Raw genomic sequence first — 25,133 nt, 5'->3', positions numbered from 1 at the left:
TGAACATTCTTGCATGTGTGCTTGCAATTCTTCATGGGATGAAGAACTAAAGGAATCATAAGATGATTCTTCAAACTGGTGCTGCTGGAGTTGGTCTCTGATTATCACGTTTTGGCAGTGCTCTGTTTTGTGAGAACGGGAACCACATTTCATGCATTGTATGTGTCCATGTCCTTCTTGCTTAACATTTTTCCCCTTTTGAACAAAGGCTTGGGACTTCTTGCCTCTGTTCTGTTTAGACTCTTCTCCATCTGGACATCTTGAAGATGTATGTCCAGTCTTTCCACAAAGCCAACAAGTAAGGCTGTTCCATTTCTCCTACTTAGATGTATGGAGATGGATGTCAGAAGGTCTATAATAATGTGTTTTGGGGATATATCTGTAATAGCCTTTTATGGCTTTAGAGGAGTGGCCCTTAGATCTCTGAGGATCTTTTCTCTGATTTCTGTAGCTCTTAAATTTATGCTTATATTCCTTTTTGGCCCTTTTCTTTGCTTTCCTCTGCTTGACTAGGGGGGTCATCAAACGTAAGTTCGTATTTACTGCAGATGGACTTTTTATCAAGGAGTTTTGAGAGCTTTTCTAAAGATTTGTTTATTTTGGAGCTTGTGCATAAACTCACCAAGGTTTTTGTAATATGAGCATAAATTTATCCTGAAGTATAAGACTCAAATGGCAACTGGAAGACTTCTTGCAATCTGATGTAATCTACAAACCTGGATGGGAGTGCAGCAAGATAAACCTGTTTCCATAACAGATTTTTGGAATCCTTTACCTCATAGATTCTTTGCATCCAGTCTCTATGGAAGTCTTCGTACTGTGACATCTTATGACATTTTAGATTCATAAGAATGACTTCATTCTTATCTGCTATTTCAGTTTCACTTCCGCACCAATGTTCAAGGATCATAGATGTCAAAGCACCTATCATATTACTTATAGGTGTGCCATCTGGATTATGAATCACATCTCCAGCTTCATCTTTCAGTACTTCTGCTTCCATTTTTGCTAGCAATTTTGGAGATGATTATGTTTCCCACCACCTGAGCAGTGTCCCTGTAAAACACTGGATGATAGTCTTGCAAGCTTCAATTTCACTTTTCCCTCTTAGACACATCAGCTTGTATTCTGTGAACATCATATCAATGAGTTGTCTAATCTGGCCAATGCTCAGATTATCGATGTTCCATTCTCTATGAGAGTCAGGGAAGAAAGTGTGTGCATCTGGAAGCTTACCTTTACCTTCTAGATCAGGTGCAGGATATTGACTGAACCTACTTTCAAGTGGTTCATAGATAGGAAAGATCTGGGAGTCAGGATCTTTCTTTTCTTCTGTTTCTTCCTCATCTTTAAATAAGGAAGCAATAGTGATTTTCTCTGTAGCCTCTGATTTCTCTTCTGAGGATGTGGCTACTTCTTTAGGGAATAGTGTTGGGAACCTGTTTATTGGCTTCACAGGATCCTGAATCTTTATATTTCTTTTGTACAAAAAGGAAGTAGGAACTGGTTTTTCTGTTCTTGTCAAATTTATCTTTTCTACCTTCTCAGTTAAACCAGATATGAGAGTTTTAGTAGTATCAAGATGATCTACTAATTTATCTTCTACTCCTTCTATCTTGGATAAAGATTCTTTAGCATAAGAACGGACAACAGATGCAGTATACTGTACATTGTTGAGGTTTATGTTAACCTCATTTATTGACACTTGAACAGTATCAAACTGTTCTTTTATTTCTGCTGCTTTTGCTGTATTAATTTCTAGGCCCTTTATGGCTGTATTGGTCCAGTTTATCTGTTCACTTGCTTTTTGAATTCTCCCATCTATGCCTAAGGCATTGTCATCCTTCTGTACCAAAGGGATTGCCTTTGCTGCATTTTGATTTTCTCCAATTATAATTCCTCTGTATGGAGGAAAGGTAGATGGGGTCTCTACTCTGCTGCCATCCAAGGCAGTCCAAGCATGTTTGGTAGATGTTGAAGAAGATGAACCAGTTAACACAATTTCAGGGGAAACATTTTTCTTCCATTCATAGAAAGAAATCCAAGAGTTTGTAACTTCCATATAATGTTTCCAATCTTCAGCTAATCTCTTCTTCTGTTCAATAGTATGACTCAAACCAAACTGCTCAGCTTCTGGATTGGTAAACAAGTCCCAATTTAACATAGCTTTCATCCACTTGGAACTAATTTATGATTTTAAGCATCCAGACATAAGAGTAAAGAATTTATGCATCTCCATGATTGCAGGCTTTTTACAGTCATCTGGAACAGGACCAAATCTATAGGTTGGAATTAGGCCTTTTGCTTGCTCAAGATAACCTAGTCCATACTTAGGTTTGGCAGGTCTCATTAGACTCATCATTTCTGTCAATCGAGGATCTTCTCCTTCAAGAGTTATAATCTCATGCATCATTAAGACATGGTCAGACTCTGGCTCATGTGGAAAAGGTATGTCTGAACATTTCAGGTTTGGGCATGAGTTTACAGAAGTGGAAGGAGGAGCTTCTCCCGTTCTGGGATGATGATTTATATGTATGACAGATTCGACAAGCGTACATAAATTTACAACAGCTTTACATTCTGGACAGGTAACTTCCAATGGATTGAAGTTAACTAATTGGGCAAACTCAAAAAGAGAAATGTGTTTACAAGAAGTGGAGGCGGAACATGCGATATCAACAATGGAAGGATCTCTGTAGTATTTGGAACTCTTACAGGCTTTTTCAATACCTCTATAATCAATGGTTGATCTTCTGGGAAAAGACAAAACTGCAGAAGACTGGTTTTCTTTGATATTAGCAGAGGTTATTCTTTTTGGAACAGGAGGCTTGGGATTATTGACAACCCAGTGTTCGGGAAAGGTGAGGTCTTCCCATCTGATAGTTTGATGTTCTATTTTCTGATTCTTTGAATCAGTAAGAACAACAACACTAGATTTAGATTCGCGACTAGGAGTATGTTTTATGGCTGGCCATAAGGTATTAGTATGCCGAAAGCATCCTCTGGTCTGTATAGCTATGTTATGCCTTTTTTGATGCATGTCAAACCTTGAGGTCTGTATCTGCAATTGTAAGATATCATTGATAGTTTCATCATGGACATAAACAGAAAAGTTAGGATAGCAATCGAAAAATACTGGGCCATGCGACAAGGGGGCAACTATACCACCAATCAAGGAATCAATATACTTATTGTGAGTAAGATCACGGACTGTGGCCAACACAAAAGTATTTAACCCTTGATGGGTTAAGGGGTTGATTCCTATTCTGATGCATCCCAAATGAAGATATTTTGTTTTCAATCTCTTAGCCTCGGCCTGTAAAACTTTAGGATCCAGTAAAGGAATGGATTGGATATTATCAGAATTTTCTTGGATCTGACTTATTGACTCCTTAATACTTATTCTAGTAGCGTCTTTCAAATGAAACATGGATAAGTCATTATAGACCTCAGAGGCAGATATAGCAGGTAATTGCCAATGGGCAGAAGGCTGAGTTTCTTCATATTCAAGTTCTGCTTGGTTTAAGATTCTACTAGAGCTTGATGCAAACATATCCCTAAGAGGGTTTTCTTCTGCGAATGACTCTCTATCTTCTAATTCTCAGAAAGAAACAGACTTCCGAAATGGATCCATTATAATATGAGTTTTTGATTTTAGAATACCGACCTCTTGAACCAGACGTTACTGGCTCTGATACCAATTCTTAGCAGGGGCTTTCACAAAAGCTTGCTACAGTGCTGCTACAGTGTCGTGCTATAATGCCACTGCTATAGTGTCGGACGCTCTGCACGCTATCCTGCTGTCGCTTTCTCTGCTGTCTTGGCCTTGCTGCATCTCTTCGTTTGTCTTCAACCAACTCCTGGTGAACCAGTGGCGAACTTAGTGCGAACCTACTCAGATCTTTCACACTCTGCGACCTCAACACACGGCTTCCTCGCCTAACAACGGTCTAGCGTCCCTTCAATCCTTTGGCGAACCCCTAATGAACTTCCTGTGAACTTCGAATGAAGATAGCAAGACAAACTATTACCACAACAGATAATCAAAATGCACACAGGTATTCAGATGCGGAAATGTATACTCATATTATTTCTCAGAATGGATTCAGATTACAGATCTCTTATGACAGAGAGAAGATCATAGATGACAAAGAGAAATTCTTTATCAGAGATTGACTATCGTTGCATTTATCGGGCTTTATGCCATTCACAGAGGAACAAGCAATACCAAAGGCTACCTGGCAACTGATAGACTCTGCCTCAGAATATACAGACTTGACTCCTATACAGACTTGACTGACTGCTAATAGATCTGGCCACTTTAGGTTCTTACCAGTGCCGAGCACACTGATACATAGGCTTCTCAAATCTCTAAGACTCTCCAAATGCGAATGCCCCATGAATGAGCCTTACCCTCAATTTATAACAAATGAGAGGGGACAAACATTCCTGTAGAGCATCGGACAGGTGGATGGAATCATTGCTTTCGAGTAACACCGAGGTGACATCCGCACAAAGATTCCAGTCCGGAAAAGTAAATCTTACGGGGTATCTCAGTGTGTGAATATAAAGTATTATTGTTTTGTAATTAATAATATATTAATCATACCATTAATATTATGTTAAAATGTAAGGATTTTAGTAATACACATATCGATTAGTGATATTTTAATCGTACAATTTTTTTTCTCGGGGAGAAAAATCGTAATTTCTATTACTTTGTTGAAAATTACATGTTGTAGATGCCCATAGGCATATGCAAATACTGTGACCGTAGTTAGCTGTTTGAAGTTACAAAATTCTAAAATAGATAGACCCTGTTGGGTGTGTTGTACATATATAAATAATTACATATTCAAAAAATCACCAGTAGTGATCGTTGTTCTGTTGCCAAAAGTTTTGCTAATTACAAGATAGGAAAGAAACTGTGAAAAAGACAAGTATATGCTGCTGATATTAGGGCCTGTCTGCCCTCCGAAGTTCCTGATCTATATATGGTATGTGGAAGTACTGGTAGGTCCTCTCTGGTGTGTACTTTGTGATCAGCCATTCTCCTCGAGGACGATGTGTTGCCTCTTTCGATAGCTTGTCCGCACTTTCATTACGCTCCCTGTAGATATGAGTGCATGAAATGTGATCAAAATGTGTTTTGAGAAAAACAATTTCATCCATAATAGTTCTGAGAGTATATGCATGGCATAAAGTTGTGTTGTTAAACCAATTTATGACTATTTTGGAATCCCCGAATATTTGTAAGTATCTGCATTGTTTGAGAATGGTAAAATGTAATAAGTGTCGAAGAGTAATCAGCTCTGCATAATTATTTGTACCCTCTCCCAAACCCATGCATATGTGAAAAAAATGAGTGTCTGATAGATGAAAGATTATGCCTCCCCCACATCCCTGTGCTTGTGCAGCCCCATCAAAATATGCCCAGGGGTGGGCTTTGTCAATTTGTTCCTGTGTGATGATCCGAGATCTGTTGACAATTTCCTCAGCTGGGAGTTCCTCATAGCTCGAGCAGATTTTTGGAGGTATTAGGGCCCAGTTTATGTTCCGGTCTCGAAAGATGATATTATTGCGGCCCATCCATATGTGCCAAGTGACCAAGAGCGACAGATTTCTAGTTTTTGGTTCAGTTGCAGCTTCCCACCATCTATCCCAGGCATTTGGGATATCAGCGCCACTCCAGGATTGCTTGATATTTAGAGTGTGCAGGACTTGTGTCTAGAGTATTTGGGATGTAGAGCAAGTGAGGAATAAGTGTTGATTTGTTTCCTCCTCCTCGTGGCATAAAACGCACCAAGTCGGGCATGGGAAAGCCCTTTTTCTGAGATTTGCTCCTGTGGGGGTTTTATCCATTATGATATTCCACATCAATAATTTTGTGCGTGGAGGGGCTTTTAACTTCCAAAGTTGACTCCACCAGCTCATCAATCTGTCCGGCTTGTGCTCAGCATGAATGATATCATACCCTTGCTTGGAGGAGTAGTGACCATTTTTAGTAAAACCCCAAATCAATTCATCCTCCTCTTCATTGAGGCGTACATGGGATTCTGATAAAGCTTGCAGAAAAATTCTCCACTGTCTTTCCCATTGGTTCGGGATATTCCAAGCCTCTCCTGTGTGCCATGCTTGCTGGAGAATGGTTGTATTACAATGGTCTCCTAGTTGTGATATGTACAGGGCTCCATTGTAGTTGAGGAGTGTGATCAATTCCTATGGGAGTTGATAAGCATTTCCACTACCAATCCAGGGATCAATCCCGATACGGACTGACGCCCCATTTCCAATCCTCCAGATAAGTCCTCTTTTGATGATGGGTAGGGTGTTTAATATGGCCCTCCAAATGACTGAAATGCCTTTCCTGTTCCATGTAGGTCGCCTTATCCAATCTAGAATAGAGCTGGGCCAAATGTATTTATGGGTGACCACCTCCAACCAAAGACTCTTGTGCTTCAGTAGTAACCAACCTTGTTTAGCAGCCAATGCTTGTGCGAAAGCCGGGAGGTGCTTTAAGCCCCAACCTCCCCATTTTTTGGGGGTCGTAATTCTGCTCCATTTGACCCACGCATAAGGCTTTCCATCTTTCTGTCCCTTCCACAGGAAATGGCTGCAAACTCGTTGGATCCTATGCAGAATCCCCAAGGGAATCTAGGCCAAGGACATCCAAAAGACTGGGGTTGCTTCTATTACTGCTTTTATGAGTACCAGTCTTCCAGCTCTGGATAGAAGGCGATGACACCAGATATTTATTCTTTTTTCCACCTTTGAGATCAACCAGGTCCAATCTGCTATTTTGTAGCCATCAGCTTTAATCCTGAAGCCCAAATACTTCAGTCCATCCTGTAGTTCCAATATTTGATAGGGGAAATTTTGTAGGGCGAGATGGGTTTCTTGTTGAGTACATTCAAAGAAAGATACAGTAGACTTTTCCCTATTGATTTCCATTCCTGTAGCAGCACTGAAGAGTTTTAATGTCTCCCTGAGAGTAATGATATCCTGTATACCCCCATTGAGAAAGATGAGAATATCATCAACAAAAAGTAGATGAGTTAATAGGAAGTGATCAGTAATCATAAGTCCCCTGAGTCTCCCAGCTCGCTTCTCTGTTGCTATCAGTCTACTCAGGCCTTCCATGACTAGAAGGAACAGTAGGGGGGATAAGGGGCATCCCTGCCTGATTCCCCTTTCCGCCTGAAAGGAATGGGAGGCTGACCCATTTATAAGGATTGCAAAGGATACTGAAGTTATACATCCCATTATCCATCTGGTGAACTCCAGAGGGAACCCCAGATGTGTGAGTATCATCCTTAGATATAACCAACTTACTTTATCAAAAGATTTTGAGAGGTCGATTTTGAGCGCCATCCCTTTTAGTTTTCTCAGTTTAATGGAGTGGAGGGCCTCTTGGGCAGAGCCAATGGCTTCATGAATATGTCTATTATGGAGGAAGGCGAATTGTTCTTGAGAAATGTGTTCAGAGAGGATTGGCTTGATGCGATTGGCTATAATCTTGGCAATAATTTTGTAGAGACAATTGCAAAGGGATATGGGGCGGAAGTCATGGAAGGAGGTGGGGGAGTCAGTCTTGGGTATGAGGGCAATGAAAGTGGAGTTTAAGGGGGCATATATGCGACCAAGAGACTGACTCTCTTCTATCACTCCTAGCAGGTCTGGTCCAATGATATCCAAGAAAGCAATATAGAATTCCACGGGCCAGCCATCCGGCCCTGGACTTTTGTCTTTCTTGAACCATTTGAGAGTGCTTTCTAATTCCCCCATGGAAACCGGTTTTATGAGATCCTCAATTCCATCCGGTTCCAAGTACCCAGGGAAATGGCCAGCAAGGTTAATGATTTCAGCAAGAGATGGGGCAGGGGGTGCTTTGAAGAGCTGCTTAAAGTGGGAGATACCAAGTTGGGTGAGCTGTGAGTGAGTGGTGGCCAACTGATCCTAATCCGAGGGCATCTGCCAGATAGTATTGTTGGCTTTCCTTCCATTGGCAAAATTGTGGAAGAATTTTGTGTTGCCATCCCCCGCTTGTAGCCAGATTGCTCTGCTTCTGAGTCTCCATAATTCTTCCCGGTCAAGAAGGATCTTGGATCTCTGAGATTCCAAGTCCACAAGACGAAGCTTTGTTTCAGTGGATAAGTAGCCAAGCCCACTAACATCCGTTAAGGAGGCCAGCTGAGCTTCGATATCCACAAGGGATTGGTCATCCCTAGCTTTTTTCCTTTTAGTCCATTCAATGGTTAATCTCTTGAGCTGATGCAGGTTTCTGTAGAAATCTGTAGCCTTCCTCTGATCCTTGAGGGGTGGTTGGGCATGCCAGAAATCCGAAACCATCTTAATATAATCTGGATCCTTTAACCAAGAAGAGTTAAATTTGAAAGGGGCCCTTGGTTTCCTGGATGGGCCAGCCACTTCCAAGAAAATGGGGGAGTGATCCGAGATTCCCCCCGAGCCTACCCATTGCCTGTAGATGGCGAGAGTTCTGAGGAGATCTTCATGTATGAGATATCTGTCCAGCCTTCTACCAAGGGCAGCTTCGCCAGTACGCCTATTATGCCATGTTGGCATCTTCTTGTTCATGGGTACATCTATGAGCCCATATTGATCCAGAAGAGAGCTCAGCTGATCTGAGAGAGGGTCAAGCTGCGAGTGATGCCCCCAGGATTCCTCATTTCCAATGGAAAAGTTCAGGTCTCCCCCTATAATAGTGGTACTATTAATCAAGGGGTTATCCAGAAGGGATTGCCAAAAAGCAAGCCTGTTTTGGTTGGGGGCATAGATATTAATGATGCGAAGCTGTTTGCCTAAATCTGCAGAGAAAATGTCCATGCCCAGGAAACCTTGGCCCCCCCAAGAGGATATCATCCTAATAGATTTTGGATTGATTCCAATGGCTAGACCCCCAGATCTGCCCACTGCATCTAGGCCTTGGAAGTGCCAGCCAGGTAGAAAGACTTGCAGGATCTTAGTAATCTGATCAGAAGGCCCTAGGGTTTCCTGAAGAAGAATCATGTCACAGGGAGTACAGTGCAAGAGGTGCTTGAGGGCCAATTTTTTTTTGGGCTGGCCAAGCCCCTACAATTGAAAGAGAGCCAAATCATAAGGGAACAATATCAAGGGTTTCAGATGCTCTAAGTGCCCTTTCAATGGTGGTCTGTCAACCCTGCGCCACATCTGCCCCCGCAGATTTGATGGCTTTGGATATCTTTGAAGGCCTGCCTCTGGTGGGTTTAATCTCGGAGAGGGGGGGGATGCCGAGACCTAGCAGGGAGGGGCTGTTCAAAGGTCGAGATCGGAGATTGTAGGTGTGCGAGCCCGATGCAGAGGGGGAGGGAGGGGGTTGTAGGAGAGGGTTCAGAGCTTGTAAAGATGGCGGGTAGTGGAGAAAATGGGGGAGGGGGGCTCGAGCTCACAGTTAATGGTGGAATGTGTGCATGATAGGGATGCAAAGTGGGAAGCAGGAATATGTATAGATGCATTAAATTGATTAAAAAGCAGAGCAGAGGAAAAGGAAGGAGGAGCATTACCCGTTGTAGGAGAAACTTCCACAACAGACCGGGATCGAGTCAGTGGAGGGGATGTAGGTGGTATCCGTGGAGCACTGGTTTGCTGAGCAGTGACTCCATCCGCATCCTTTGAGTGATCCTGACCTAAGGGCTGCTCGTCCACAATCGGGTCTTCAGACAGATGGTGTTTCGATCCCCTTGTAGCCTCTTGAGAAGTAGGAGTGAGCAGCGGACAATCCTTGTATAGATGGTCGACCTTGTGGCATCTTCTGCACCGAAAAGGCACTCCTTCGTAATCCAGATTTTGACGGCACGAGAAGTGCCTCCAGTGGAGGGTTATCTTTTCCTCCAGCCCATCCCTGGTATCTAGATGAACCAGGATTCACGTCATTGTCATAATCCCTGACTTTTCAAACGATTGATCATGTTCTAAGTAGGTACCCAGTGCATCTCCAATACGCTTGAACACAACAAGGGTCCAGAACTGCATTGGAAGGCCCGACAAACGGACCCAAATCGGCCCTGCACCCAATTGTTCTCGCTCAGGGTCAAATAAAGGGTCCCATCTTTTTAACAGTATCAGAGCAAGCTCGATGTGCCAGAAGCGGGATAGTATCCAGTCGGTGTATTCTTCCCTATGGAAGTGTAGGGCAAACCACCCACGAGCCAGGACCCTGATAATGGGCAATTCTTTGAGCAGGGAACCCCAAATCTCCGAGGTCCAGAGGCGAAGACAATCCACTGAGTAGTTCCTGCCCCTCACTCGACCCACCAGAACCTTCTTTGCCGTGTCTGCGACTTCGCCCATCGGAATATCCTCGCCTAGGGTTAGGTTGATGTCCTTGTCCACAGATTTTAGGCACCTACCTTTCTTGGGTTTGTTTGAGCGGCGAGCAGTCAGATAATCCTTGAGAAGACCCCGACAGCCCTGGTTAACAGTTTGGGGAGTGGACGGGGTAGATTTAGGGTTAGGGATCGAGGAGCTGAAGCAGCCTGAGCGGATGGGGGTGTTAGGGTTTGTACCTCCAGGGTTTAGGGTAGCACTTGAGAGGGTAGGATTGGTGAGAGGAGGGGGCTCGGATGGGGGATACGGGAGGTAGAGGGAGCACAATGGGGCGCTGAGGTATGAGGAGGGTGAAACAGGGGGGCGTCGAAAGTGGGTGAGGGTTGGAGACAAGTTCCCAACAGGTTTAAGGTCACTGGAGAGAGCGGGGGACAGTCCAAACCAGGTGCATCATCAATGTGGACTGAGGGCGGAGGGTGGTTTTCAGAAGGGCCCGGTCGAACCTGAGCGGATTGAGCAACTGTCAGCGGTCGTAAAGTGGCAACAAAAGGGCCAGAGCCTGACACGGTTCGATGGTGTGACCAGATAACCTGATGGGGGTGAGGGTCCGCCTTGTAGTCAACGTCGTCAAGCTCCATCGAAACCGATAGTCACAGTCGGGGGAGCTACAATTGTCGAGGAGGCAAGTAACGGGATGTAGGTTAAACCAAGTGTGACCGCCCAGTGAGTCCTCTGTTAGCAAGGTAACTACGAGCTGAGTGAATGTAAACCACAGAGAGATAGGGAGGTGGGGTGGTAAGTTCAGGCCAGCCAGGTGCGAGAGCTATGGCCATCAATCCCAGGGATTATGGCCCTCGAGGCCACCATGGATGCTGGCTTTAGCCTTGCATAGCTCCATTCTCCACACCCTATAAATTTTTTCATTAATCATACAATTAATACTATGTTAAAATGTAAAATTTTTAGTAAAAATTAGTGATATTTTAATCATATAATTAATATTATGTTAAAATATAAGATTTTTAGTAAGACACATATTTATTGGGTTGTAGAATTGTTAAAATGTAAGAGTTTTAGTAAAAATTAGTAATATTTTAATCATATAATTAATATTATGTTAAAATGTAATTTTTTTAATAAAACACATAATTATTGGGTTGTGGGATTATCATCACATAATTAGAATATAGTGATATGAATAGTTCAAATTTAAAGATGATATATAATATTTTAGATACAATTTTTGGGATTCAACTGTGTTAAGTAAGTCATTCATGTATGACCATTTCCATGAGAGGTAGTCGTAAGTAACCAATTTCTCATGATTTGAATAATTCACTTAGCACTCATTGCATCGGGTGATGCTCACAGGGGTGAAGAAGTGGGATTGAAACTAGTGAAATAAATCACATAGCGTCAATCATCACTTCCGAGGCTTGCACCCGGTAACCAAGACTTCCAGGGAGGTCACCCATCCCAGATCGCCTCTGGCTCAAGTGCGCTTAACTCTAGAGTTTTCTCCACAATCAAGCCCACTTAACTTGCTACCACATTTGATATATAATAATATGAATTTCTGAAATAATGATACCATTAAAATGTGCCAAGAGAACACTTATTTCCATCTTAAAAGTCATAAATTCAATTTCCAAAGAAATATGATATACACGTCTGCGAAAAGTAGACAATCAAATTGTTGCATAAAAGAGATCCCTTCTTTTACCAATTAAAAAATCATATTGATTAATAATAACACCCAATTATTGATGATAATAATATCAATAATAATTTGCCGTGTCTAGACATTGCGTTTGCGTGGACGTAGAGACCACTGATTTTATGTTTGCTTGTTATTTGTTGGGAGTTCGCCACACTAAAGCGACATAACTCTGCCCGCCATGATTGCAAACGCTCAGCAGATTTCATATACAAAAGCATGGAGCGACGCTAACTGCACCAAACCCTTCGCCATAAATCAATCCGTGTGCGAAGGCTGAAGTACAAAGAAGAAAAAAACCTCACAAGAATGGCGGGCGGGGACGAGAACGAAGATATGGAGACTCGACCGGCGTTCGAATCATCAGCCAGAGGATCATCTATTAATATTTCAGCAGTGGGAGGATCTTCTTCCAGCGGCCATTCTATCTTGCAGTTTTCGCCGCTGCAGAGCACCGTGGACGAGGGTTTCTGGAGAAAATTAGCTGACCTAAAGCTCGAGGTCCTCGGCATCTCTGAAATCCCGCTCGACATCACAGGTTCGAATCTTTTGAGCATTCACTGTATTAATTTGTTTTCATAAACAATGATTTAAAAATTGTTAGTTTTTGACTGTTGTTCAAGAGATTTAATTCAAGATAATTTTTACATTTTATTTTATGAATTAATACATTTTGAGAACTTCATTTTTTTTTGGTCCAAGAAAAAAGAAAAAGAATATCAGTGAAATGCTTTGTAAAAACAAAATGAAGATTTACAAGAAAGAAGGAACAAAACGAAGGTTATGATATGGACGACCGAAAAAATCGTGATGAATGCACAAAATTGAGCAAAAAGAATGTTAAACTTAAAATCCACATAATCGGAGACCTCTATTCCAAATTTGGTTGCAGTTTGTTAGCTAATGGAGGTCATTGCCCCGGCAGTTGAAGGTTTTGATCCTCTTAGTTTTAACCTAAGGTAATTGGTGGACAAACACTTCGCAGATGATGCTTCCTCATATATTTAAATTGAGAAAGAGGTTGGAAGATTACTATGCATACCACCAACGTGTTTGGCAAGGCATAGAAGTTATGCTTAATTTAAAACAATTGTAGCCACCATGACTGACTTTAGTATCGGACGAGTAAATCTTTAGCAATTATATGAAGCTGAATAAAAGACCCGAATGTATTTAGCCCACTCAAGCCCACTCAGGATTTCCCTTTTTTTTATAATGTTATCAGGATTCCATTGAAAGATTTTTCGAAATCGGCAATTTTAAACATATAGCATAATATTGAATATCAACGTAGGGTTCTTTAAAGGGCGGTTTGCTTCGAAGGATATTTAATTCTTTTCATGTCAGTCCCTTGCGAAAAGGTACTTGCTTCTATCCATATTTATTGCCCTTGTTAGACAAATTCTGAAATTAGCAATGTCCGTAATGGATTCGTGTGGGTCCCCGTCAAAATGTATTTGCCTCGATGCATATTTTTTTCCTCCTTGTTTAGTTTGAAACCTTTTAGGGCTATATCATCCCTGCAAAGGAATTTGCTTCAGTTGGGGTCTTCTATTAGGATCCACTTAACCGATTACTGTCGCTCTGCATTGCCTTGTTCCTCTCTCAATTAGGGTGGTTTAGCGGACGACAAGTTGACATATAGTAAGTCTCCTCTTTATACTATTACTGCATTTATTTTAGAGATTTTATTCTCTTGGAAGATTGAGGTGTATGGGTGGTTATTTTGACTGTATAAAAGTGAAGAAAATGCTAAATACCCCACAACAACAACACTCTGGGATTACTGTGACAGAAGACAGAGAACCCTAATACATCATCGCAGAAAATGTGAAAGCCTACAGTACCAAAGCGAGGAGACTTTATTCCAGAGCTAGTTGCAATGCAAGCACACACAGCGACTGGCAATGTTATCTCAGTTTTGCTAAGCTTTCTTTATCTTCTATGTTAAGCTTAAGTATTTCAAATAATGGCTAAGTAGTAAGTTCAATATTTTATAGGAATAATTTCCAGATTTGCTTTGTATGCATCTTGTCAAATCAGCTTTCCCAATAAAATTCATCATGCAATACTTTTACATATGTCTGGGATTCCTTTATAAGCTCAAGTATTTCCCCTCTTGCCCTAGTATGCTAATTAAAGCTCCTAAAGCCTATCTCCATAGATTTGAGGTTATATGTAGTACAAACCTTTGGACAGGTTTCAATAGCTTGTAACCCATTCTTTGAAGTTTGAAATCCTTTTAGAAACAAAATGGAGTCCATAAAAGGGATTTAAAAGATTAGTGGAGAAGTCTTTATACATTTTCCTCAATAGGCAAGATATTTTTTTTTGTAAGGGAAAAAAACTCATAGCAAAATCCTGATTTCCACCAGAAAGAGTTCTGTTCATACATCTCATACAAAAGCATTAAAATGTGTATAGAAGTTCTCATTGCAACATAAAAACAATTAAAAATTGATTTATTGAACACCCCTCGGGGTAGGAGCCTTGGATCTGTAGCTGAATCCTGGAGTCCACCACAAAGATGATTCATACAGGGATCTAAGAATAGCTGGATACTGTGATCCTGCTTCGTCTTGCCTATGTAGAGATCTTACCTGCATTCGGAGTTAGAGCTTTCTTAGACAGCTCATCAGACTGGACATTTAGTTCTCTAGAGTCTATATATATGTTGCAAAGAAATTCTTAAGAATCCTCTTTCCAATTCCCCAATTTTCCCACAGACCAGAGCGAGTCCAATTATGAAGATTCCTTTCCCAATTGTTCCAGTTGATGACTAGTTTAGAGCCTCCCTCAATAGCCAAGATAGTCTCTCTTTGTGATTATTTTTAAAATATCAAGAAGCATGTTCTGTACCATTATGATCATTTTCATCCTATTGATCATTGATTCTTAATCTATGACTTAAGTTACTAACCAATCCAACCTTCATACTGTTATGTTCTGACAGCTAACCAACGCCTCAAATGGACTTTTAGACCTAATTACATAATTATTTACATCAATGGTTTTCCCTTCTTCCCTTGCATTTCCTTCTCCATACTTTTTATTTGATAGTTTCTCATCACATTCAGATTAACCATGAAAATTTAGGTTTTTCCCTATTCTTAGTAACACTCATTTTTCAAATTTTGGATTTCCACAAATTTGCACAGGCTTAACAGTGCATTTTTTAATAAGAGTTAAGGGTTAACTGACAAGTTTCTTATATTTATTTCCTTTAAGAATCTCCCATTCAGCTGGAGTTCCAACTAAATTTAGTTGAGTAACATATTAGGCCGGGAATGATATGATTTAGGATAGACCTTTACAGCATTACCCTTTAATGAAACACTCATTAGGCATTCCAGAATCCAAATTTAAAAGATTTTTGTGTTTTAACTGTCAATTTCATCTAGAGGCATATTCCAAAACTCAATAGCATGTAAATTTGCTATATAACTTGATCAACAAAGGAAGGGCACAAACAGTCCACACGTGCGACAGGACAGCTGCGGCTCACACGTATGACGTCAAGGAGGGCTGTACCGGCTGAGATCTTGATCAGGGAGGCCGAGTTCTGCTGAGTCCGAATTTCTCAGGCAGCGAGGGGTTTTCTCAGGACAAATTTCTCAGTAAGAGGCCGAGTTACAGGTCTTCTTATTGGTTATAATTTCTGGTGTATTTCTGTGTGGGTCTGACCCATATTTTCTGAGTTAATAAATTTTTCAGAAGGTTTTTGTGGGTGAATTTCTCTGCTGTACCTGTCATTGATTTCTCACTTATTTCCGCTATAAACTTGCTTATTAATTATCAGTGTATTTAGTTTTCAGCAGTTCTGAAATTTATCTAGTAAAATATTTTTGTGGGTATTGTTAAATATCTCTGGGTTGTCTCACACTAAGTACATCAAAAAATAGCCTAATGCCATTTCCAGTTCTGAAACAAAGAAAACAACATATTAAAACTGGTAAGGCTGAGTTATCACCGTAAACTACTTTCTCTCCGCTGTGCTGTAGTCAATAATCAAAGACAAGATGCTGGTGTTTGGTGACTGGTCATATACCTGGTGGGTTCAGAATCATCAATCAATTCCCATGGAGAAGAGTACCAATATGTGGAATGTACAGCCAAATGTACATCGAGAGATGATTGAATGGTAGTGTCAAAAAAAGATCCTCACCATTGACTGCAAAATTTCTAGACCATCGTAGCCAGATCTGGACTTCAGTACTAACAGCAACACACAGTAAACATTCTCAGAAAATTTCAAATCTGCAACTCAGTTTATTCATGAACTGGAAAACAGTAAGCTACTGCATTCTCATGTAATAACAGCGACACTCCAGAAATATTCTGCCCATAGTTACATGGGTACCGCTCCCAGGCATTGGAGAGCACGTACCCCACGCTCCCTCTCCTGCGCTCCTGGGAGCTGGTAGGAAATGCTCCAAAACCGCTGGGAGCTTCAGCGGGTACTTTGGAGCTTTTCGAGAGCTTCACTGCAACAGATTTTGACGTTTCGGGTACCTATTTTGAGCAGATTCTCACGTTTTGGGTACCTATTTTGAGCAGAGAAGGTACCCTTTGTTTATTTTCTAAGTGATAAATGCGAGGTCAAGGGGCTGGACTGCATGGGCTCTTTAAAGAGACAAAGATGTGGAGATGTAGCAAAGGTTTCAACAAAATGTAGATAGTTGCCAGTCATTCCTTGGCAGCTTCTGTTGCAAATATTGGAGTTCAACAATTGCAAATAAGTCTACTATCTTGAAGCCTATCTTGAAGCTTTAATGATAAGATTCAACGAATTACAGTGATGGTCAGAAAGAGAAAGAGTAGTGTGTTAGTCAGTTTCATTTTATAAATTTCCAAACTTGAATTTTGAAGTTGAATATAATATAGCGTTGCATGAAATCACATAATAATCAAGTATAACAACATTTTTTCCGGTTTGGGAGTTCCGCATGTTTCTTTGCTGGCAAGGAATTTCATTGGAAAATTGTTGATGGATTAATATTTTGATTTTTTCTGGCAGTGTTTCAAAGTTCAATCTTTTACATATTTCATTGCAAGATGGAATCTGCAGGATGGAATTTGATTGACAAGTTTTGGATGGAAATAAATAAATTATCTTATTTTTATTTTTAACATATATTAAATTTTAATATATTATATTATTGCCACTGCAACTTGACGTTCCTGTAAATTTGGGCAAAGCTTCTAGCTGTGCCAGATACTTGTTCCCCCATACCCAAAATACACTCGTACTTGAGACTCGTGCGACACAGGTTTTGCCCTTTACCTCCTTTATAGACTAGATGTTAAAATTAGCAACTAGGGCCAAATTCCACTTTGGAAAGCTCATTTGATGGAGATGATTACTGCATTGAATTCCTCTTTTCGAGAGCACCTAAATCGACCTAAAGATCATTAAATTTAAACCCACACATGCACAAATTGTCAAGGTCGGCTACATCATCATGTAGTCTCATGAAGCCCAAGAGACATGTCACTTCACACTCAACGACTTGTATAAATATGAGAGACCTCAAACCTCATTTGGCATCATCTCATCTCACACATTCTTCTCTCTCTTCGTCTGATTGGTTCGTATAGCTATTGTGCAACTATTGTGTGGCAAGAAGGAGGACAAATTGCAAGGCCAAAATTTTAGAGTATGTTGCAGGTTTGACAAACGTTGACCAGGGGTGTTTTGAGTCTTTGACCACATTCGGCTGCGATTTTCAGCCATAATTTTGATCTTTGGCGGCTGCACCTATTGACACTGAAACCGAGGTATTTTGGGCATATTGACTGATGTTGGCCACAGAATTTGACCAAGTTTGACGACTGCTTTCATGACTATTTTGGGCTAACTTTTACCACCTTAGAAGGCCGAGTTTGACTGGGTATGACCAAGCTATTTCGAGGACAATTTGCTATTGCTTTGACTAGCGTTGACTTTCTGGTTAGTGTTGTGACGGCTGCAGGAAGTTTAAGATTTGACGGGGCTGCTTTGATAATCATTTGGCAAGTCAATTTTGACATTATTGTACTCTCTCTACTGAACATTTGATATAATAATAAGAAGAATTGATCAAAGGGTTTTCCCCATCTTGGGGTTTTTCCTTGGCGTTCGCCAAATATTGGTGTTCTCTTGTCTTGACTTGTCTTCTGCATCTATTGTTTATGTTCTATCTACAGTTACTGTTAATGTGATTGCTATTGATAATTAATTGGGCTAATAAAAAGACATTGAAGTAATTGTTGCAAGCATAGAACATACCATTGTTATCTAAAATTAACATGGTATGAGAGCCTAGGTCAAGACAAAGCCCAAGCAAGAGAGAAAAGCAATCACTAAGAGATTTGTTGGTCAAAGATTATTGGACAAGTCTCAATGGCTTCTACATCCTACTTCAATACTGAGGACAAGCTCAATGACAAATTTGACTATCATGCATGGAAGATGACTTTGGACCTGACCTTAGAGGAGCATGAAGAATTGGACTATGTGCAGGGAAAAGTGGTGGAGCCTCCTTCAAATGCATCGATTGTTGCTAAAACGAAGTATAGAAAAGGTGAGGTCAAAGCTAAGAAAATTTTGATTGACTCTATTCAAAAGCATTTGGTTGCCTATATTTTTGATTTGGTAACTTTTAAGGAGATATATGATATATGGCTCAGGTTGGGGGTTGTCACTCTGATCCCTGACCTCTCCGTTTTAGTTGTCTCCCAACAACAGGCTATGTGGGGTAGTCCCTATGGAAAGTGAAGATGGAGGACAAGTTGGCAACCAACAAGTCCAGGAGACACAATTGAATGTCCTAGCCACTTGGTTGATTTTAATAAGTTTCAAAGGATTAGATTAAATTATCAATGAGACCAGTGCCTTATGGAGTCAACTAACTTGCTTTTAGATCAATTTAAAGACCAAGTAACCGGATGAACAACTGTTGCTTAAATGCTTAACTAACCTATATGTTATGCAAATCCTAAGACTTAGGTGAAATGCAAGAATCTTGGTTGCTTTTAGTTAAATGTCTATTCTAGGTGTATCCTTTCTCTTAACTATTTTGGAATTAGTCTCTGGAGTAGGTTGTGGGATAAAAGCCAACGGGAAGCAACAAGTAGAGGCTTGATTAACGATACCTCCCACTATGTTCTAACCACCCGATGCCTTCGACGCTGCAAAGATTGCGGCTTTGACGACTGCAAGGTCATCGTGTTAACAACTAAAGAGGTGCTAAGTTCCTCAAGCTAAATTGATAAAGGTGGTCCTATTATTTCTATCAACCAAATTTATGCTTGGAGGTAAGTTATTAAATGCAAAACTAGCCTAGGATGAGATGCAAGGTGAATGAGTGATCCTTAAGGTAAGATTGTTTAAGTTTTCTTGAAGTACTTGGTTATAATTTGATCTTAAGTTATATCAACTAGTAGTCATTAATGAGATACAATCTTAACCACAAGACAAGTGCCAAAAATGAACAAGAGATCCTTTCAAAACAATTACCCAAATACTCAAGACAAAATTATCTTCCACAAGATATTAACCAGTAAATGATAACAATGATTGCAATTAAGGAAACTTAGAGCACTTATCAACTTAACAATTAGTCAATGATTTTCAATACAAGATGCCAATAACAATTACTTGAGACAATTAGAAATCTTCCAAAATATTCCAATGATGATTCCACAACAAGATTATCAATGATCTTATGCCAATAATATTCAATGCCAATTATCAAGAGATGCTCAATTAGATTAGAAGCCTTCAAGTTATTAGATTTTCAATTAGCCAAATTCACAAATTTCTTAGGAGACACGCAATGATATTCAATTTTTTGAGTTAGTGCTTGTGAAAGTGAATTTAGTGCAAAGTTAATGACCTTCAGAGATTATGAACGAGCTTACAAGAGACAAGCAAATGTTAGATTCTAGATAACCAATGCTAGCAACCTTCCTCACAATAGTACTTAAAACCACAAAACAACTAACAATTAGAGTGTATGACAATGAAAGCACTTATGTAACTTGTACTCCAATATTAAGATAAATTTATGACAAGTTACAAGAATGAGCTAATTAGTATTAGAGCATTATTAGATGCAAAGTGAGATGTCCAACGCACTCAATAGAAACCCAAATGCCAAATTAAATTTGCCAACACAAGATCTAAAATACCTTAGTTCTCTTATGATGCAATTTTCACTGTTATATCAGATCTGATTACTCTTATGATAGTCGACAATAAGTCATAAAACAAGCCCAATGATGGGTGCCCAACTTATGTAATTAATCTCTCAATTGTGAAGCAACTTATGTATTGATTTTAGGCTAATTCAAATAAGATTTTACCACTGTTATGAATTAGTTTACTTGCTGAAGCAAAACAGTGAAGAAACAAGGGTTAAGAGATCAAACCCTTAGGTCTTAGGCTTTGAAGTTCACTTGCCCAACTTGCCCAACTTGCCCAAATTTCGGCAATGATTATGGCACCTGAAAACACCAAAAATGATTCCAAGTACCTCTACAAAACACACCAATATTCAGTCCAAAAATCAAATTTTTACCACAGAGATCAAAAGAGGCCAAATGAGGCAAGGCTTAGAGGCCAAGAAGGCCTCACGACAAGCCTTGAAAGGCTGCCACTAGGCTAAAAAGGGGTCGAGAGGCCCTAAAAGGATGCAACCTAGGGCTTTAAGGCCTTAGAGGCCTACTAAAAGGGTCACAAGGGCAGGTTGAGGCCCTAAAAGGCTTGCCGTAGGTTGGAAGGGATGAGAGAGGGTCGAGGAGGAGGGAAGAAGGAGGCCGAGCCAGGTAGGAGGCTGAAGGAGAAGGACAAAGAGTAGGAAGAGCTGAGCGAGGGAAGGGAAGGCCTTTCAGGCTTGTGGCAAGGCCAAAAGAAAAGGCCAAGAGGCTTGGGGGCTACAACCAAACCTACAAGGGCCAAAAACACCCATGACAGGGGCTAAGAAGGCAGGACGAGGCATAATTAGGTCCGCGACTTGGCCTAGAAGGGCCTAAAGGATGACGTTGAGGCTTATGGGGCCCACGACAAGGAGGAAAGGCCAGATATGGCCTGCGACTAAGCTTGAGAGGCAACGCTAAGGCCTAGAAGGTGGACACTAGGCTTGGAGGCCTCAAAATTCTTGAAACCCTCCCCAAAAATTCGAATTTGCTTCAAATCTTCAATATTTGCCCAAATCATTGCAAAATCTTCAATTTCTGGCCCTGCAAAAATTCTAGAGACTAGATCTTACCCTCAAGGGCTTAGATCTAGCTCAAAACCGCAACAAATTTCTTTGAATCACTTGGATATGACTTGCACAAATGAAAAATAAAATACCCAAACCCCAAATATATGAAAAAATTTGAAAACCCAAGAACCGTACCTGCAAAACAGAGATCATAATAACTTATATATAAAAAAAATTAATTTACAAAATATACAAGTATACAATGCTTGAAAGTTTTTTTTTAAGTCATTTATGGTTTAATCTGACAATGGCTAGATGTATTTCAAAAGATAGATATTCAACTACAACCTTAGCGAAGTAAGAAAATCATATAAAATATTCGAAGTTTAAAGAAAGTCAGCGTGTGCCCATAGTCTGTGAACTTGGAGCCCAAGGGCCAGGGATCCTGCAAAATCTATATATTTTCTTAAGAAAAATCGTTAGAACATACAATGAATCAGATCATCTAAGATAAGCCCAAAACTTACTAATAGAATGTTCCTATCATCTACAAATGAAATAACGATTTAGATAATATTGAAGCACAATATAGGAAAGCACATACCACAAATCAATGAGACAAAGACACCATGAAATGTACCCCAAAGTCTTTTATTATGAGATTCAAACGTTCCCAGCAAAACAATGGCTTCACACCAGCGTTTACAAAATTGCATCAGACCAAAGATCATCATCCAGATCAATAGAAGCTCAATAGCCTTTTATTTATAGAGAAATTCTTCCAAGTGGAAAATAATGGCTAGCTGGCTTGATCCCTGTCAAAATAATCTTGACCGTCAATAAATACTTGATCAACTTTTAATCTTTTCCACCTCATCAAAAATACTTATTTTTGAGGAATTTAATTTCTCATTAAAACCATTTTTTATTAGTTCAAAAATAATTATATTGAACTAATTTTCTAAAAATATTGACTTTGACTCAACCACTAAGGTCCAAGGGTCCAAATTTTCTTGAAATTTCCAATATTCCCTTGGTGGGGGACTTCCAAAAATTAACTTCCTTTAGACCCACAAATTTTTCCACTTGGAGAAATTCATTTCTCTAACATTTTAATTTTAACTTTAAATTAATTAATTTTCTGGCTTAGGATTTAATTTTAATTTTTCCAAAAAAATAATTAATTGACTCATGAGGGGATTAATTATTTTTCCGGCATTAAAATTAAATCGTAAGCCAGAAAATTAATTAATTTAGAGTCAAAATTAAAATGTTAGAGAAATGAATTTCTCCAAGTGGAAAAATTCCTGGGTCTAAAGGAAGTTAATTTTTGGAGGTCCTTTACCAAGGGAATATTCGAAATTTCAAGAAAAATAATTAATTGACTCATGAGGGGATTAATTATTTTTCCACTTTCAAATATTTTAGCCATGGTGTCTAAGTATGAGGGACCATGCACTAAAATATTTTTTACATAAGATTTTACAAATTCAATCCTCAAAGGCGGAATACCCGTTCATTATAGACTCTCATAATACTTACCCAATTCTGCGACACAATATGATCTAGTAGACCAAGTGATCTATAATAAAATAATTTAGCCAAACACCTTAATGTATTCCTAAATCACTTTTACAATAGGCTCGAGTAAAACATTAGGACTCACCTAAAACTTTGACGATAATTTCCACCCTAGCTTTGGGGTTGAGGCAGGAGGAAAAAATTCTGTCGATCTTTCATGTTTAGAAACACAGATAATTAGTGAGACGAAAAAGCTCCTAGGATGAAATTTGTCACCGAAATCATAAGTTTGCCTAGGTTGTTACATAATTAAAAAATCATACTAGCATCATTTACATTACAAATTTGCTGAATGGGTTTAAAATGACATGACAGACGGGTGGCTGATGATTCTGAACTTTGAAAAAATTCCTTCAAGCTTCTTGCTCCTGCTTCCTTGGAATGTTGAAAAATGGGTGCAACAGGATCTTCAAAGTAAACAATGCAAATCAAATCCTCTTTCTCAAGAACAAGTTGAAGGATATCAAGATGGACAAAGGGGAGTCCATCCAATCCTACTTCATGAGAATAACACAAATCAAGAATGACTTACTATCTATTGGAGAAGTTATTGTTGATAGGGAGCTCACTCTCATTGCACTTGGAGGTCTTTCAAGACCTTGGGATGTATTTGTCACCACTATTCTCAACAATGACAAGATACCTGGTTTCGATGAGTTATTGGCTAGATGCACTCAAGAGGAGACTAGGATGATGGAGAGAGACAAGCCCTCAAATGGAAATGAACCTACTGCCTTCTCCACTCATGCAAAGAGGAAGAATAATGTTGGTCCAAGGAGACAAAATTAAGGATCTAAAAAGGGATTTAGAGAAGGAAGAAAAGGAAGGTTCTACAATTGCAACAGGTTTGACCACTATGCTAGAGAGTGCCCTCACAAGAAGAATTCTCCAAGGGATGACGACAACAACAACCACAACAATTTCAGAAGCAATAAGAATCAAAGGAACAACAGGTTCAACAACAAAGGAAAGAGGAACGCTCTCGCTGCTCGAAATGGAAATGGTAGACCTTCCAAAAGGATAAGAAATGCCAGGTATGATGAAATTGATGTTGTAGAAAAATAAGATGAATTCTATCTTATTTCTGCTCTATCTGCTGCCTCTCCTCCGGATACTCTGGATCATTGGTTGATTGATAGTGGAGCCTCAAGGCACTTCACTGGATACAAGGAGACCCTCTTAAATTTGGTTGAGAAGAAGACTAATTTAGAAATTATAGAAGACTAATTTAGAAACTATACTTTGAGATAATGCCACCTGCCCCGTGAAAGGGATAGGTACTGTCACTCTTCACTTGAATTAAGGTCAAACCATTCATCTACAAGATGTGTTGTATGTGACTGATTTGAAGAAGAACTTAGTATCTATTTTTGCGATGGAAGAGAAAGGCTTCATGTTAGCATTCATTGATGGAAAGGTACATATTTGGCAAAGAAACCCCTAAAGATGCATTTACACTTGGATTTAGGGTTGATGGTTTCTATCAAGTTGGTGGAAGTCCTTTGGGAGCTTTGGCAAGCGATACTTCTCTTCAATGTGAATTATGGCACCGAAAATTTTCCCACTTGCATTACAAAGCCTTACCTAGGGTAAGAAAGATGGTCACAGATATGCCCGAGTTCAACATGAACCATGAAGGTGTTTGTTGGGGTTGTGCAACTGGGAAACTTACAAAGGGACCATTCCCTTCTAGTGAAAGCAAGACAACCGATATCCTTCAATTGTTCCATTTTGACGTGTCTGGTATGTTGCCTGTAACATCGTTGGGAGGATACTCATATTATGCAATTTTTGTGGATGACTACTCTCGCAAAACATGGATCTATTTCTTGAAAAGGATGGATGAAGTGTTCAAACGGTTTTGTTCTTTCAAAGTATTGGTGGAAAATCAAACAGGGAAGAAGATCAAGATATTGAGGACCAAAAATGGAATTGAAAATGAATCAAATGAATTCAATGACTTTTGCAAAGAGGCTGGCATTAAGAGTGAGACAATTGTTTCGTACACTCTTGAGAAAAATGGAGTTGCTGAAAGAAAGAATCGAACAATTATGGAAGCCACCCGTGGCAGATCTATGATCAAGGTCTACCAAAATTCTTATGGGGAGAAGCTGCCAACATTGCCGTATATGTTCAAAATAGGAGCCCTTATCAAGCTTTGGATTTCAAGACACCTGAGGAAGTCTTCATTGGTGAGAAACTTGATGTTTCTCATTTTAGAATTTTTGGTTATCCCGTGTATTTTCATGTGCCTAAAGAGAAAAGAAATAAGTTAGAAGCTTTTGGGAAGAAAGGAATATTTGTTGCCTATAGTGAAAATTCAAAGGCATATCAGCTGGTCA

At 39.8% G+C, this 25,133-nt stretch overlaps 2 protein-coding genes across 2 annotated transcripts in view; one reads left to right on the top strand and one right to left on the bottom strand.

Annotated features, from left to right (window-relative positions):
• Window positions 1-7,956: 7,956 nt before the first annotated feature.
• Window positions 7,957-8,844, bottom strand: LOC149161763 (uncharacterized). The gene has a single exon (XM_089434992.1). The coding sequence runs from the start codon at window positions 8,842-8,844 to the stop codon at window positions 7,957-7,959; it is 888 nt and encodes a 295-aa protein (XP_089291118.1).
• A 3,302-nt stretch (window positions 8,845-12,146) lies between these two features.
• APG7 (ThiF family protein) overlaps window positions 12,147-25,133 on the top strand; it is a 52,553-nt gene continuing 39,566 nt past the window's right edge. Inside the window, exon 1 of the mRNA XM_089437028.1 lies at window positions 12,147-12,560. Within this exon, the coding sequence (XP_089293154.1) occupies window positions 12,332-12,560 (229 nt within the window). The 5' untranslated portion in view covers window positions 12,147-12,331. The remainder of the gene's footprint in view (window positions 12,561-25,133) is intronic.

This window comes from Pinus tabuliformis, chromosome 5_2 (assembly GCF_031772625.1).
Source record: "Pinus tabuliformis cultivar Carrire ecotype Pingquan chromosome 5_2, CPIR1, whole genome shotgun sequence".
Lineage (NCBI taxonomy): Eukaryota > Viridiplantae > Streptophyta > Pinopsida > Pinales > Pinaceae > Pinus > Pinus tabuliformis.
Note: the sequence above shows the minus strand (reverse complement) of the source record. Positions and strands in the feature narration are given on the sequence as shown.

Coding starts and splice junctions, on each gene's coding strand:
- LOC149161763 (XM_089434992.1), bottom strand. CDS start 8,844: ATGGACATTTTCTCTGCAGATTTAGGCAAACAGCTTCGCATCATTAAT.